The sequence below is a fragment of the Rhinolophus sinicus genome, linkage group LG01, assembly GCF_036562045.2.
Source record: "Rhinolophus sinicus isolate RSC01 linkage group LG01, ASM3656204v1, whole genome shotgun sequence".
In the NCBI taxonomy this organism is placed as follows: Eukaryota; Metazoa; Chordata; class Mammalia; order Chiroptera; family Rhinolophidae; genus Rhinolophus; species Rhinolophus sinicus.
This window is the reverse complement of record NC_133751.1, coordinates 138,570,093-138,586,809: the sequence shown is the minus strand read 5'-3', so window position 1 is coordinate 138,586,809 and position 16,717 is coordinate 138,570,093. Positions and strand designations below refer to the sequence as shown.

Genomic DNA, 16,717 nt, shown 5'->3' with positions numbered 1-16,717 from the left:
TGTTTTTGTAATGTGCATCTCCCCAAACATCAGTGAGGAACTCAATCTCAGGAGTTCGCTAACACAAATGAAACAGAAGATCAGCACCATTGTTCAATGTGAAATGTGTTAAAAAGTATATGCCTTTATTCTCCTGAAGATACAAAAAGATATTTAGACAAAGCATTTGGGACTGGAAGAAGGTTTCCAGGAAAGGGAGACCATAGTCTTTTTTTTTTTTTTTTTTTTTTTTTTAGGTATGCTTTTTTAAAATGGCACATAAAAAAGACTTGGTTTCATTTGTACAGAGATTGTAAAACAGTTCAGTGTCTACATCTTGTATTTGTAGCAGTTCCATTTATATCATAAAAGCCCAATTTTGCTGTTTCTAATTATTTTTTGAATAAGCTGTCAAAAATATTTAGGTTTATCAACCTAAAGAATGTTTGTCTGGTCTCAGAGAGATTAGAGAATAAAATGTTTTGTGAATAGGAGTATGGAATTCATTTTCTTATCAAACATAGAAACATTATGCCCAGAGTGTATCCTGACAAGTATATATTAGGCATTATAAGCAACGGGTTTAAGGACCTCCTGGTCATTTGGAGAAAGACAATCCTTTTATTGTGCTGGCAAAAATGCTTTTGGTTTCCTGCCATTAAAACTAAGTGCCAGTGGAGGTCTGAGCAGAGCTGAAATAGCTTTACACAATATACTCTTTAAGAGAATAACATATGTACTTGTAAGAGTAAGTTTTATTTCCTAAGGAGATGAAAAATTATATGTTTCTTCACTATATGTGGGGAATATGCATTATTATCTCTTTCTGGTCAGATATATATATTTTGATCTACTTTAAACCTTCTGCATATTTCTTGCCTAGTGAATCAATTCTATCAATTGTGAGGCGGGGGAAAGCCCAGAAGACCTCTACTAATTTCTTCCAAATTGAATAGTAGTTTCATGGTGAAGTTTTTATTTAATTTATATGATCAGATTGTGTTAAGTAGAACCAGACTATGGGGTTAAACATTTCCATATGTTATAAAGGCCCAGAACTGTTCCTGAAAGGAGGCACCATTCTGATTTCAGACTTTACCTGCTGCTTCCAGAAACGGCTGCAACTCCACCCCGATTTTACCCTCTCCCCAGCTCTAAGGGTCACATGTAAGCATATGGAGGCGAGTCTGTCCCCTGGCACTTCCTGTCACCTGGAAGGACCCCACCTCTGCTATTCTCCTCAACTCCAATGGCCACCAGATTTTCCCCCCCAGCCACTGCCGCTTGCCTTCATCCTCCATGTATGGCATGAAAGATTCAGTAAATTCGGGAAAAGAAGGCAGAGTTAACAACATTCTGGAAATCTGGTTCCTGGGTTAGAGCCACCCTGAGCCCTAGTGGATTCTACAAATGTTTCACAACTCACCCCTTGACGATAGGACATTTTGGTGACTATAACCGTTCCCTCTTCATTTTATGCCCCAGAATTTTATGAGACCTCAATGAGTCATGAAGAATCCTAATTTCAAATCCAAAGTAACAATAACAAAAAATGATAATTGCTATCTGAACAAAGGTTAGTATTTGACAATGGATAAAGATTGGTATACCTTCCCTTCCTCTGGGCTTTGTTGACATGAATTGTGAACGTCGTCATCTCTTACTAATTTTCCAGGCCAGGAAGTCAGTCCTTTGATTTGGCCCCAGACCAAGTCGCCAACGTTGAACGTCCTTGGCCTATAATGTATCAACTCATTTGAGGAGGGGGAGTCTGGATTCCTTAGGTCATCTTCACTACTAATGCTTTTAGCGTCTGAAGGGCTAGGCACACACCCATTAATGCTTTTGGCATTAAAGTCTCCATTGTAATGGATGTAGTCTTTGACCAGAGAACTTTCAAAACTATTTGAGGAGCTTGGAGACTGCTCCTCCAGGACCAGGTCTTGCTTTGTGGTGCTTAGCAGCTCTCCAAAGCCGCGACTCTGTCGAGGTCTGTTCCCATTAATGTGTGCACATCTTTCCACAGTGTTCTCTAGTCTCTCCTTAAAACTCATCATAGTTCTTTTGTAGTTATTATACCTGAAATTTTCCTCCAGAATTTTATCTCCTTGACAGTTTCTTGGTGGTAACAGTATTGGGTGCTGCTCCGCAGGCAGAAATGGCAGTGTGGAGACATTGTTGGGCCTTTCGTGACAAGGGCTACTGTGGAGGTGGCCTGGATGATCTAAAAATTCCTCACACTTCCACCTGTTTCGCTCCCCTCCAGGGCTCTGCTCCCCATCCCACTGTTTTTTAGATGTGTGGCAACTTGCCGACTTGAAATATTCAAACCCATCTCCTTCACTTGAGTTTTTCCCGTGGTCCAGATTCCGGGGCAGCCGAGCCCCTCTTGCGTTCCTCAGCCTGCCGTCATGATCGACGTTGCCCATGTTTCGTCCATGAATGACTGCACTGACAGCACTGGGGAGACTTAATGGGTCACCAATTGAAGCAGTGAAGGCACTCATGGCACTCAGAGCTGGAATGGGGCTGATCTGAGTCGTACTGTTGACGGCAGTGGTGATGACAACCTGCATTCCTTTGCTGGCTGCATCCACAACTGCTTTGTAAATGGCATCTACGGAAGCATCGCCTTGGGCACCCACAACGAGGCCATCCTTCACCTGCTGACCAAGAGATGGGTCAATCCTTGCTTGCAACTCACAAGGCGGATCTTGGAAAGGTGGAAGTGCATTGTTCGGATTCTCAGGAAGTGCTGTGAGCCCTGGCTGAGTGCTTATTCTTTTGTTTAGGAGAGCGGCATCTTCCTGCATTCTCACCTTAAAGAAATAGACAGGAAGCAGTGGGAGAGAGGGAAAGAAAAACAACATGTTTAAAGACCTCAAAGAGAAAGACCATAATTTTAAGATGTACCAAAAGACAAACAACTATAACCAGGAAGGAACTGTGAAGAAAGAACAAGACTCAAACACGAAATAAAAAGTCATTCGGTATAGAAAAGCTTATGTCTTGATTATATTTGGGTACTGTTTCTTTGGCTGAAATCATTCAACAAATTTTTTTTCTTTAAAAATCATCATTACTAAACATTCTTTAGAAAAATGAAAGGTGAAGTAGTTGGACACAAAATGTTTTCTGGTGATGACTCCACATATGTAGTGGCATTCCAGATTTTGTAACTTGAGATTTAAAAGGAGAAAAAGTCAATCACCAGCATTGCTCAAATTACAAAGTGATCCGGATTTTAAAACTGATTTCTAATTTATTTATACTTCTACTGAATTAAGTGAAATATAAGATAAAACAAAACAAACACATATTCTTTCTTTTTTTTTTTTTAAACAATAAAGCTATTTCTGATATATCACTACATTTTTAAAGTCTTCAGATAGGGTCCTAACAACCTACTCTTCAACCTTCCCAGGTCACAGGCTGGGGGACACTCCCATGCTGTCAATAGTGACAACGGCACTCTAGAGAAGTGATTCTCAGTTGGGAAAAGGTGAAGGGAGGGAATGCCCACCAGGGAAGCATATCAATGCTCAGGGCAGGAAGGATGAGTGTAGTTTGAAAAAATCCCTGCGGATGCTCTAATTTCACCAACCCCATCTAAGTACTGCTGCTCCAGCGCTTGGTACTTCGGATTTCTCCCCAGTGATCCATCACTCCCATCCTGTCTTCATACCCTCCCGGACTAAACCTGAACCTGGGATCCATCACACATCAACCACTCTCTTGCCATTCTCCTCTTGTCTATGTCTTTATCCACTTCCTCAAGCCGGCTGCTATCCCATCTCCCGCACTATTCTTAGTAGATGACCTTAGTACAGAAAATGGAGTTCATAGGTTAAGAATGCTCATAATTCTTATACTCTGTTACTCCCTGTCTCCTGACAGCACACACTTCTCTGTAACGGTCCCAAATTGTGTCCTGCTTCCCATTGTAAGAGGGACCCCTCGGCTTTCTGAGAGTACGTCCTGCATTTATGCTTTAGATCCCAAGCCCCTCCTCTGGGATTTTGCCTCATCTGTATCCCTTCTCTTCTTTACATTCAATCTCTTCCACTTTTTTGGTCTCTTTCCTGTAGCATACAATTAGGTGCATGGCTTCCCTATTTTAAAGGTTTGCATTTAACCTACACCTACTTCGAGGCACTACCTTAGTTTTCTTATGCTCTTCATAGTTAAGTTTTTGGAAGTCTAATCCATACGCCTTAATTCCTAACCTTTTTCATCCTTCCATCCATTGCAGTCTGGCTCATGCTCCTACGACTTCACCAAAGCTGTATCCCACCAAGTGGCTGGTGACGCTGTCATTGCCAAATCTAATGGCTTATCTGCAGGCTTTATCTACTTGTTTTCTCAGTGACGTGGTGGAGCACTTCCTCTTCCCTTCCAAACTATTTTATTACGTAAGGTGTATACGAATATTTTCTCATTGTCAAAAAAGATAAAAACCTTCTTCATCATTACTCCCCACCTAACCCTGTACTTTCCCATCACATTCCAATCCCATTTCCTTTCTCAGAAGTAATCAGTCCTGGAGTGTATCCTTGCAGACACTTATTTTTAATACATTAAAGTGTGTAGGTGTATATCTAGTTGCCCTTCTTTCCTTCATTCCTTTCTTTCTCCTTTCTTTCTATCTTTCACTTAAATGGTATTATATTTTAGTTTTGTTCTGCAACACTATAGTAGTCTTGCAATCTTGTGGATCTTTCCATATCAGATTACGTAAGTCTAGCTAATCTTTTAAACTACTAGATAGATGGCTATACCATAACATATTTAACTATTTCCCTGCTGATGGATGCTTAAGTGGTTTCTAATTTTTGACACCACAAATCATGTTGTAATGAACATTCTGAATCGTATCCTTCTGTTCATATTTGCTTTCTCTAAAATTGATATATAGAAGTTAAATTTCTCGGTCAAAGAATCCAGATAAACTATCAAATTACCCTCCAACAGGACTACAGCAGCATACAATCAGACCAATAATATATCTGAAACAATCCATTTCCCCACACCACTGTCAGCAAAGTATCATTAATCTGATGGATGTATTAGTGTTGTAATTTATATAACTGATTATTCTTTCATATGTTTATTAATCATTTATCTTTCATTTTCTGTGAATTGACTGTTCACATCTATTGCTAATTTCTCAAATCAATTCTCTTTTCTTTCTGATTTGTAGGAGCTGTTTTTATATTATGGATATCAATTATTTGCTATTATCATGCAAGTATATTCTGCCAGTTGGTCATTTGTCTTTAACTTTGTTTAGAATATCCTCAATCATACAGATGTTAAAGTTTATGTATTCAACTTTTTTTTTTTGACTTCTTGGTTTTGTGTCTTTCTGAAAGAGCCTTCTCTACCCCAAGACTATAAAAAACTTCTGTATTCATTTTCTTATGTTTATTTAGTGTTACTCTTTCCACCTAGCTCCCTAATGCTCGTATATCGGGAATTTATTCAGTTTGTAGAACTAAAGGAAGACCATGTGGCTGAAGCCAGGGAGACAGTAGTGAGAGCGCGGCCGGAGAGTGAGGCAGGCAGGGTAAGCATGTTAGCATGTGGATTTTAATCATGATAGCAATGGACTAAACCCACAAAAGGGTTTAAGAGGGTACCATGATCAGTTTTTACTTATAGCTCCAAAAGGACCACTGAGATGCTTCAGGCAAAACAAAATAAACTTCACGCAAAAGACTGGACTGTTTAGCAATATTCAGTATTGAGAACTAACAGTAAGTAGAAGTGGAAGGACACCTAACTTCCCTCCTTTGTTTCTACCCCCAAAATTAAGTGTTTAAACAAACCTAGATACTGTTTTCTACTAAAGTAACCCAAGGACGGAGAGTACCTGAAAGTTCTGAAACAGACAAGCCATGGGGTTATTGTTAGCTGGGCAAGGAATTGTGGGCTGTCCTTGAAAGGCCTGGAGATTCTGGAACCCTTGAAGAAGCTGCGGCTGCTGCTGATTTGGAGGAAACATCTGATTGTTGTTTAACAGCGACTGTAGATGAGTCAGTTGGTGGTTATTCAAAGTATTGTTTATTGAGGACATGTCACCTATAGTTTGGAAAACATAAAATGTGAGTTAGTGTGATTCTTTGGAGAGCCTATGCCTATCTTTCTACCTGAGGATTCCTGAAACAAAAACTAAAAACTACACTTACGTGGTAATTCTTTTCTCTTTTTCTCCTCAAATTCTTAGTAAGTGGTAATGAGAGAGTAGTTTTATTATTTAATTTTATCTTTCATAATTAGTTTTTTGCCTTTATATCATGGAGAGACTAATCTTTGCTCTATCCATTAGCCAGTCCTTATACATGGAGCTTTAGTGTTAAAAGAAATTCCTTGAAACTATTTTTATTAGAGTACCTACAATTAAAGTTAGAAATTAGTCCTGAAATGTTTTAGCAGTCATAAGTATTTGACCAGATGATTCAAATGATCAGGTCCTGTTTACAAAACTTAGTTTTTAAGCCACAATCATCAATAATTACGACCAAATAAAACTGGGTTTGGTTGGGAAATAGGTTTTTGTTTTTAAGTAAAAGGTTGGTAACCTAAAATTAGAATACAAAAGAAATCATGGTCAGAATCATTTAAAATAAATATTACATAATCAGACAGGATTAGTTAATAACTCAATTTATATTCAAAATTCAAAGTAAACTTGTTTTGAAATTGCATTAAAGTTATTTTGAGGATGATGTCGTATAAGTTGTCCTGTAACTTGGAATATGTAAATCTATGACGCTTTTTTAGATTATTTAACTACACTGATTTCAATGTCTAATAGAACTAATTATTAAGCTATTATACAGGTGTTCATAAAATCTGGAAACATATATACATTTTTTATATACATTGAACATGCCCTTGACAATATCATGTCTATTTGCCAATGTGTCCAAACTTTACGGACACCGTCTCTGTATTCTGTATGACAGTTACCTCCATCAATCAATTGCATATAGTTGACATTATTTTCTAACTTTTTTTGTGAGAGGATAATCTACATGATGGATTTTGTGTTTAGGCCACAAAGTTTTAAAGAATAATACTGTCTGAGGAAATCTAGCAGCAACTATTGGGGCTGTCTGTTTTCCTGAACTTGGGTAAACTTTAACTTTGATTGTTTTTATGCCTTGTTTTTTATTTTGCTGGATAAGCGATTAGTTCTGTTTATTTAGGGATCACCTGGAAAAACACTTCCTCACACTATTTCCATCCACAGTGCAGCTGCTCATACTAACCCTGTGATGCCACACCAACTAAAATTCAAATAAAAGTTATTTTTAAGATGTACCTGTGCTTTATTATTTGAAAAATAAGACTCTACTTGGCTTAAGAGAATGATGGGTAGGTTAGGGTTAGGTGGCATCAGAATTAGAAGAGAAAGCAGATTAAAATTATATTTAGTATTGCTAGAATAGGGGAAAAGAAAAAAGTCATTTTCATGTTTGTATAACTATGGTTGTGTGTGGGTGTTAATTATATTTAGTTCCTTAAGCAAGCTGTGACATAACAAAAACATTTTTAAAAATAGTGTGACAAAATGGAGTTTTTAAAAAGGAGAAAATAGAATTAGAAAAACGTTTCTTTTGTAAAAATTTGTGAAAAAATTTAACTTACCAAGCAGACCTGTCCCCAGTAGAGGGTTAAGTAGCTGTGGCACCACAGAGTTACTGTTGAGTTTAGCTGGACCAGGTGTATTCCCAGCATTATTAGATATATTCAGCAATGTTTCTGCCATTGACACCACTGCTGTCCCACCAAGTGTTGAGACAGTCAGTGCTGCCACTGCTGATGATGTAGTGGTTGTGGTAGTGGTTGCCTGGGAGGAAGTTGCTATGGAAACCTCTGGATGATTAGCGGTGTTGGCCGATGCCGAGTTCAGGACACCTCCCAACAGCTGGGGATTCAAGGCCATTAATCCTGAGGCCCCAGTGACAGCTGGGAGGAACAGGGGGTTAAAAGTAGTGTCACTGCCTGCAAAGCTTGGTAAAGGGTTCCCCAGGGGGCTGGTTAAAAGGGTCTCAGCTCGGCTGTTCTCTGACTGATTGCTTGGCAAATGGTCTGGTGGGGCTGTCATCTGTGTTAATGAGGGTAAAGGGGTATTTTGCTGTTGCAAAAGATCTGAGATGGTCAGATTGAAAGATGGCAGGGGAAGCATGGCAGCTGCTTGGGTTTGGTTCTGAAGCAGGGCTGCTAAGAGCTGAAAGTGAACAGGCTGCAATACCTGCCCATCCACGTCACCGGAGAGAAAAGCTAAAGCAGCGTTTACATTCGGGTTGAGAAAACCTAAAGGGTGGAGGTTGATCTCAGACTTGCCTTCTCCTGCTGAAGGCTGGAGGATATTTAATAGATTCTGGTTTAGGAGATGCTGTTGATTCACTGGCAAAGAGATAGGTAGAGAACTGAGGAGGCTGGGGTTCAAGGGGTGTGGAAGATGGTTGTTTGAAGTGCTGTTGGATGGAAAATGAAGTGGGTGCTCCTGGCCAACAAAAGGAAAATCACTCCCAATGGGCAGCTGACTCTGCAGTGGGTTTCCAGCTGCGGTGGTGACTATGACGCCATCTTGAAGAACAGATGTTGTCTTTGTGATGGCAGGGTGGTTGGTGCCAGCTATGGCAATGGAGGATGATGGTCCTGAACTGCCTGAAATGAAAAGAAAAACACCACTTATTAATTATGGATGGTAAGAAAGATAACCCCATAAAAATACATTGATACATGTCAATTAATTTGACAATTACATGTCACCTTGGCTGATTAGAATCAGATTAATTATAATTAGAATTGACAGGACATCTGTTAATTAAACAAGTTTAACTTAATACTTCATCACCTACTTTGAAAATAAATATGTTGGAGAAGTTAAGAAATAGCTGATTCTAATTATCAAATAGCTTGTTTTTCACAGCTGGACAAAGTGAAGATGGGGGAACCTGTGCTGTAATTCATTTTAGATAACAGTAACAAGGCTTCATTTTTCAAACTATGTTTTTTTCCTTTTAAATAAGTTTTTGGTCTTTATTTGCAATACTAGTACTTGCTTTCACTGAGAAAAGGAAACAAGTATAATATGCATGAGTATAATACAGAAAATAAAAAGTACTTATAATTATTAATATTTTAATATAGTTGTCTGGATTTTCCCCATCTGTACATATATACAAATGCAGACATATATACACATTACATATTTTAACAAAATGGAATCATGATATTTTATAACTTTTTTCATTTATCAATATATTGTGAGTATCTTTCCATGTTAACTTATGTTAACTACAGAATCATTTTACTAGTATCATGTATGGATATACCATAATTTAATCAATCCACAGTTGTTGATAATTTGATTATTTACAATCTTTTATATTGTAAGCAACATTATGAAAACATTAACCCATCTTTGTCAATATGCTCAATTACTTTCTAAGGATAAATTGTTAAAAGTGAATTCCAGGGACAAAATGGTTTCCATATTTTGAACACTGTGTATACATGTTGTCAAACTGCCCTCCAGCAAAGCTGATCATATACATTCAAGTCACACATCTATATACAGTGTATGGTGGTGCTCATTCTCACCAACACTTTATCATTATTTTTTAGTCTTGACCACTCCGATAGCATAAAGGTACTTTGTATGCATGATTCCTTAAATCAGACCAGCATTCACCCAAATAGCATTCGTAATCTTGAAACTCTTAGTCAAGAGATGAAAATTCAGGGAATTTAATATTTAAAAATACAACATTTCAGTTGTTCATTATAATTGGTTTGGTTGTTCTCAATCCAAGCTGCACAATGGAATTACCTGGAGAATTTAAAAGAAAGAAAGAAAGAAAGAAAGAAAGAAAGAAAGAAAGGAAGGAAGGAAGGAAGGAAGGAAGGAAGGAAGGAAGGAAGGAAGGAAGGAAGGAAGGAAGGAAGGAATAGAACAGAAAAGCACAAAACAATGCCTGGGCCGTATCCCAGACCAGTTGAAAACTCATCGTGCGGACAGTGTGGGCAGTGGTGTCCTTTGAAATCATCCTGTTGATCCAGATGCAGAAAGAGTGGGGTGGGGAGGGTAAGAATCACATTCTGTTGAAACGGATCCTGCAATCATTTTTTCATAAAAGGTTTCCACCTAAAGAGATGTATTGTTTTATGTAATACATGCATTTGGCAAATATTTATTTTTACAAGCATATGCATTTAATTTTGTATTAAAATATTAAACATGTGTATGGTACAATGAACAATACGTGTAACTAAAAATCTGAAATAATTCAAAATCTTTACAGCTATGCTACGTCATCACAAAACATTTTATATTAGACCATGTTACCATTGAGGCCTTGAACTACACAGAAGTTTCCACAGTTGTAACTGTAGTACAAATATAAATTTATATTCTTTTTGTTTATTCTTAACAGAATAACACAAGACTTTTTCTTTTGATATATAGACTTTGTATTAATATATTTAACCACGTAGCACATGGATAGACCATATTTTTGAACCATTCTGATAAAGTTTGGCATTTATATATTGATTTTTCATTATTATATATAACACAGGGATGAACATCTTCCTGTATATATTTTCTTACCTTTGAATTTCTCCTAAGGAAAAATTCCATCACTGGCATGACTTTTATGAGAATCAAAAATAGGTAAGTGAAAGGCTTGTAATGTGTAAGAGTCTATGCAAATAAAAGTTGTCATTGTCATCATTATTACTGACATCAGTAGTTGTAGTTAGTAGTGGTGATGTGACAGTAGGAGTAAGTATAAATCAGCATATCATCTCTATAGCACGACTTCGCCATTTTTCCCAGCTTTCAAGTCTTTTTTTTTTTTTTTTCCAAAGCTCTCAGTATTTCATTTAGAGAACGAGATTAAAAACACCCTTGGTTTGAAAATGTATAAATATTTATAAAATATTATGAGGAAATAATGACTATGTTCACAAAGAGTGGGGTAAGAACGTACCAAATGCTGAAGTAGGCATATGATATACAATTCTTTAAATATTAATTCAGATCTGTAATAAAACAATCGACACCTTAAACATTTCATTGCCTCTTAAATCTTACTACTATTTCTGTAAATAGGTACTGTGCTTTATTTGCATTTGGAAACCATCTTTTTATATAAGATAACAGAAACTCTTATTTACTAGTAATCACTATGTGTGGCCTTTTCCCTAGCTGCTAAATAATAATGACATATTTAAATGTACTGATTACCCTTCCTCTCGCAACAGTCAGAGCACATTTTCAAAATACTCTAATGTGTATTTTGCAAGGCTTTGTAGGATTTCCTTAGAGGTTATTATTATTAGTTTTTAATCTTTGTTTTATAAGAGAAGCATCCATACTTAGGATTAAAGAAAGTAGCCATTTGGGGATATTATTCTAAATGTTTTCCATCTAAATATTCTGAAGAATAATTAGGAAAATACAGCCACTCTGGGTGTATTTTTGCATTACAAACAAGAAGGTGGTGAATACCACAAACTTCTTAAAGGTAATATATGGATCAAAGTCTATTTTTTATTTTCCCTAATTTTCAACAAATCCGCACAACAAACAGGTATATTCTGCTGAACAAAAGGATAGAAATGGTTATACCAAAACAAAAATATAAATGAAAAAAAAAAAAAAAAAAAAAAAAAGAAAAACTCACCAAAAACAAAATAGCCACATAATATCCAGCCCTTTCCTGCAGGCACTCAGAGTTTAGGTAAAGTGATGAACACCCATGAATTTCCTTGTCTCTCTTTTTCTTCTTTCAAATATACATTTATTGAGTACTTATTATGAACCAGGAACTTTTAAAGCTCTTTTCATATAACTAGTGTAACTATAATGTGATATGGTAAGAGCTATAATAGGTATATAACGGGGGACAGTTGTAAACAAGATGTCAGGGAAAACTAAGCAAATGGTTAACATGTGATCTGAGATTTGAGAGTGGAAAAGGAGATGTAGAAAGGGCTCCTACGTAAAAGCAAAGTAAATTTTTTATTATTTTATAAAAGACAAGGTAATAAAGTACATGGAGGATAGTAGAGTCCTATGTATCCTCAAAACAAATAAATAGGACTGAAAGTATTGTATGCTGCTTTGCCATACACCCTGGCCTTCCCTGCCATGGTTAAACGTGCTGCCTTAGACCAGCAGTGAAGAAATTTGAAATTATCTTTCTAATCCATTAAAGGCAAAGACCACTTCTTATTTCCAAGACCTAACACAGTCTCTAACACGTGGTTGGCATTGAAAAAATGTTTCTTGGTTGAATGAATCTACTAAGATGGAAAATTACACTCAATTTCTAGAAATCAGAGCATTTGCATTTGATGCTGAGTGTTTGACATGTGTGTATGTGGAGAAAGGGAGGGAATACTATTCATCTGTGGGCAAAGTAAAAATGGACTCTCCAGTGTACTGATCCAATGCCAGCACAAGGGATGTTGGAAAGGCGATGGCTGGAAGATGACAAGTTACTTTAGAAGGCTCCCAGGTGTTCCAGGGAGTTAAAATCACCGTACACCATCACAAAGTCCTCTAAGTTCTTAAAGTCACTCACTAATGCTGGGCGTCATAACAAAGGACCCTGAATTTTTATAGCTGGAGAAAAACTGGAGATTGCGTATTTCTGAACCACTTAATCTTGAATAGAAACTCTCTGGTGAACCTACTGCATAGTTCTGCATAAAAACCTTCTGGTTTGTTGAAGAATGTGGGGAAAATGTTTTCTTTCTTCCTTTCCTTTTTTTTCCTTTTTTTGGCAGCCAAGATGTGTAGTGCTTAATCTAATGAAAGGGACAGTTAGCGTTTTTGCAAAAGCAAACTATTCACTAACCATTTAGCAGTTAAACAACCAAGAGGCAGCTGGGAGCCTGGAAACTGTAAGTTGGAGAAGTCCTTTAACTGGAAAAAGTGATTATTTCATACCAGCCAGCAGCATCATGAACTGCCATGATTTCTTTTTCTCATTGTCTCTATTGCTTTTAAAGAGGTAGGGGAGAAGACTGAAAAGCCACCCAAATAAACCTTCCTGGTGCAAGATTACGTGCCTAGACACCCAATCAGAGACTGAGTCCAGTATAATGAGAAAACGACAATGGTTGCTTACCCAGTGGGGTCGATTCCCAGATATAAACAATACTCTTTGCACACACATATAATTTATGATGTGTGTGTGTGTGTGTGTGTACACAGAAATACCATCAGTAATTTTTTGAAAGACTTTTTTCCTACTATTACTAATTCTCATTCTTGAGGTTTTATCTGTCTCATTAAAAAAATTGCTTTTCAAAACAAAGGTAATGTCTACTTTAGATTTCTCTTCTTCATCACCAATGTTCTCTGAGAAAAGTCATTGTTCATATTATGTTAAACTCTTCTATGGCTGGATCTTAAGTATTAATGGTACTGTACATGTCTTCATATGTGTATGAGAGGGCATCAAGCTCACACCAAATGGACCAACAAGGTGTTTTTAAATGTCATTATATCACTTTCATCTATAGTTCCAATTTTGAATGAACACTGCTTTATGCTAGAAAATATTTTCTAAATTGATATGCCCAAATACTGATGTTTATCTGCAAAAATCAAGAACATGAGTCATAGAAAGAATTCCTTTGCCACTTGACCTTTACCATTCGCTCTGGCAAGTGTACTTGATTGCAAACGGAGTCAACGGCAATCCTTAATAAAAATGCTTCTAGAGAAAAGAGAAAATACCATACCCTCGTGAGTGTAATCAATACTATTCACTTTTCAATCCAATGGAAATAGTAAAATTTTTTCCTCTACACTTAAGAAATTGATTAAAAAATAAATTGAAAACTAATTTTTATGAGAAGCCTAGATCTTCCAACAAGACATTATTTTCGTAAGCCTCAGTAATGATGGCATGGTAATACATATTTACAAAAACATATCAATCTCTATCCTTGTGCTTTTAGATCCTCATGGAAATTCCTAGATCTCCTTCACCAGAAGTAAGCCGGAAGCCCTGAGGACTACAGATGCTCCTCAGCTTACAATGGGGTTACAGCCCAATAAGCCCATTAAGTTGAGAACATTGTAAACCAAAATTACAGTTACTACACCGAACCTACTGAACCTCATAGCTTAGTCTGGCCTACCTTAAACCTGCTCAGAACATTTACATTAGCCTACAGTTCGGCGAAATCATCAAACACAAAGCCCATTTTATAATTAAGTGTTGACTAGCTCAGGTAATTTATTGCATACAGTATCCAGTCACTCTGGCCACATAGTACACTGCAGACTATCGGTTGTTTAGCCTTGTGATTGCGTGGCTGAGTGGGAGCTGCTGTGTGCTGCCCAGCCCCGCGAGGGAGTACCATAGGGCATACTGCTAACCCCGGAAAAGATCACAATTCAAAATTCGCAGTACAGTTTCTACTTAATGTATGTCGCTTTTGCACCATTGTAAAGTTGAACAAAATCATAGGTTGAACCATCGTAGGGTAGGACCGTTGTAGTGGTTTTTTGTTCTCCACAAGGGAGGGAGGGAGAGACCCAAAACCAAAGCACTTAGAAGAAATGGGGGAAGGAATCAGTAGCATCTATAGGTTGGCGGGATTCTGTTGTCTGAATATGCTCAAGTCGACAGTTAAAATGCTTCATCAATATTTCAATTAGAACTTTTATCTCCTTATTTTGTTTAATGAGCAGAGCAAGCTGAGTTTCTAGATTATTACACATACTTTGTATCTTTCCATTGTGTACTATTTCATCTGCAGTGCTAAAACAGTGCTTAGCATATAGTAGGTGCTCAATAAATATTTGCTGAGCTAACTGCCCCATGAATATTCTAAGACAGTGTTTAGACCTATTTGGGGCTGCAAAATCAATTTAGCGTGCCCCCCTAACCAGTATATTTTGATAAATGAAATAGAAAAGAAAAAAGGAGTACATTGCATAGTGAGGGTATTATTTTGTGGAACCTGCTTCTGTTAACTTATCTAGATGAGTGCTGGGTGATGTTCTATTAGTGGGTAATAAAATCGTTTCAGTGAGTCATGACTGTCATAAAAGAAAAGAAATACAATAAGATAGGATAAGACAGCATAGGATGGGAAATATCAGAGTGCATCACATGTAGTGTTTTTTCAGGAAACTTTTAGTTATCCATTAAAAATATATCTCCAGTGGATTGTAATGCAAGTTAATTTTTTACTATGGGGTAAAGTGAAAATTAGTTTGAGAAACAACTGTGTTAGGATCAGGCCTGAGTTGCTCAGATCTGTGGGGGGAAGCCTGTGGACCTGTGTTCCAGGAGGCATGTTTCTCAGACTCTAAAGTGATGGGCGTCCCTGTGGAGCAGTGTAACACAGGAAGCTACTCTAGGGTATCTGGGATAAGTACTCTCTCCTAGACCGGTACCCATGGGTCTTGGACAGATATTCCGAACTTTTTGGACTAGCTCCTACCCCGGAAGTACCTCAGCAACTCCTTCGGAATTCTGTTGTCTCGTTCCATTTGTCATCTGTAAAAAGGTGAGATTTACGTGGAATTTACAAGAAGTGTAATTATTCGAAAATAATTTTTATTCTACTCTTTGCTTGGTTGGTGTTCATATTGTTTGATATAAGTTCCTAGATGGTGAGAACTTTATGATTTGATTTATTTAGTACTACATGCATGTGGAAATCTATTTTGTGGAAATCTATTTTGACAACATCATAGGAATATTTTTAAGTGTTATTTTTAATGAGTCAAATTTTTGTAGATTTAACAGTACTGCCTAGAATTTGGGTACTTTTAGAAGCTGCTTCACTGTTTTCAGGCCACTTGATTTTAGTAAATAATAGCTTAGGCACCTCCTAGAGAACTGAAGGATTTCTAGTGGCTTTCTAAGTGAGCTTAGTGTATTGCAATGGAATAAAATTCTCCCAATTTACACACTGGGACAATTTATTTCTTGAAAGGTACAAAATAGATCATTGAATCAGCAAACATATCACACCACTCTGAGTTCTGTTATCATCTTTGATTACACAGACTCAATGTCTAAAGTCAAACACATTTTAACTCCTTCTTTTGTACACAAGGAAACATTAAACCTGGAATATGTAAACAAAACAAGTGGTGTAACCCTGATATTAGAAAACCTTCTTACACAGCAAGACATTGTCTGTTGTAAAAATATCTTACAGCAAAGAAGAAATGGCTCATTTTGCAAAAATTTAACCAAAAGAAGACATAGATTTTTATCACAAATCAAGAATTTAATATAGTTTTAGTATTTGGTTAAAAAACAAGAGCAAAGGGCAACTTTTAACCTAGAAGCCTTGTGCATCAGATGAGGGATAAAATCTGGGCATTTAAAAATTTGGGTGGAAACACTTTTAATAGCCACTGTTATTAATTCAGACATGACCTTAAAAAACCCTGTGCTTTGCTTCAATCTACATTAGTCTACAGAAGACTAGATTATTTCTACACAAACTTCCCATATCCTGAGAGGGCTAACTTATATAGTACAATACAGCCTGGAGCATTTTTATCCCATAATCTTTTTGCACCTCTAACCTCAAAAGTAGGGAAGATAATTTCCCTTTATTTTCTTTCTGGCATGTTCTGAGAATAAAAAAATACATACAACAAAAAACCAACCTCATTACTTTGTATCTTTTACCCAAAGTGTTCTTTTGTGGTCTCTATTTCATTTTCTTA

General features: G+C 36.9%; 1 protein-coding gene across 15 annotated transcripts in view; it reads right to left on the bottom strand.

Annotated features, from left to right (window-relative positions):
• The window catches only part of MBD5 (methyl-CpG binding domain protein 5), a 372,589-nt gene that overhangs the window by 24,982 nt on the left and 330,890 nt on the right, over positions 1 to 16,717 (bottom strand). For 14 of the 15 annotated variants that reach the window (XM_074335952.1, XM_074335923.1, XM_074335956.1 and 11 more), the window contains 3 exons: positions 7,633 to 8,658; positions 5,852 to 6,060; positions 1,590 to 2,798 (listed from right to left, as the gene is read on the bottom strand). In XM_074335952.1, the coding sequence (XP_074192053.1) occupies positions 1,590 to 2,798; positions 5,852 to 6,060; positions 7,633 to 8,658 (2,444 nt within the window). The remainder of the gene's footprint in view (positions 1 to 1,589; positions 2,799 to 5,851; positions 6,061 to 7,632; positions 8,659 to 16,717) is intronic. The other variant, XM_074335979.1, reaches the window with a different exon arrangement.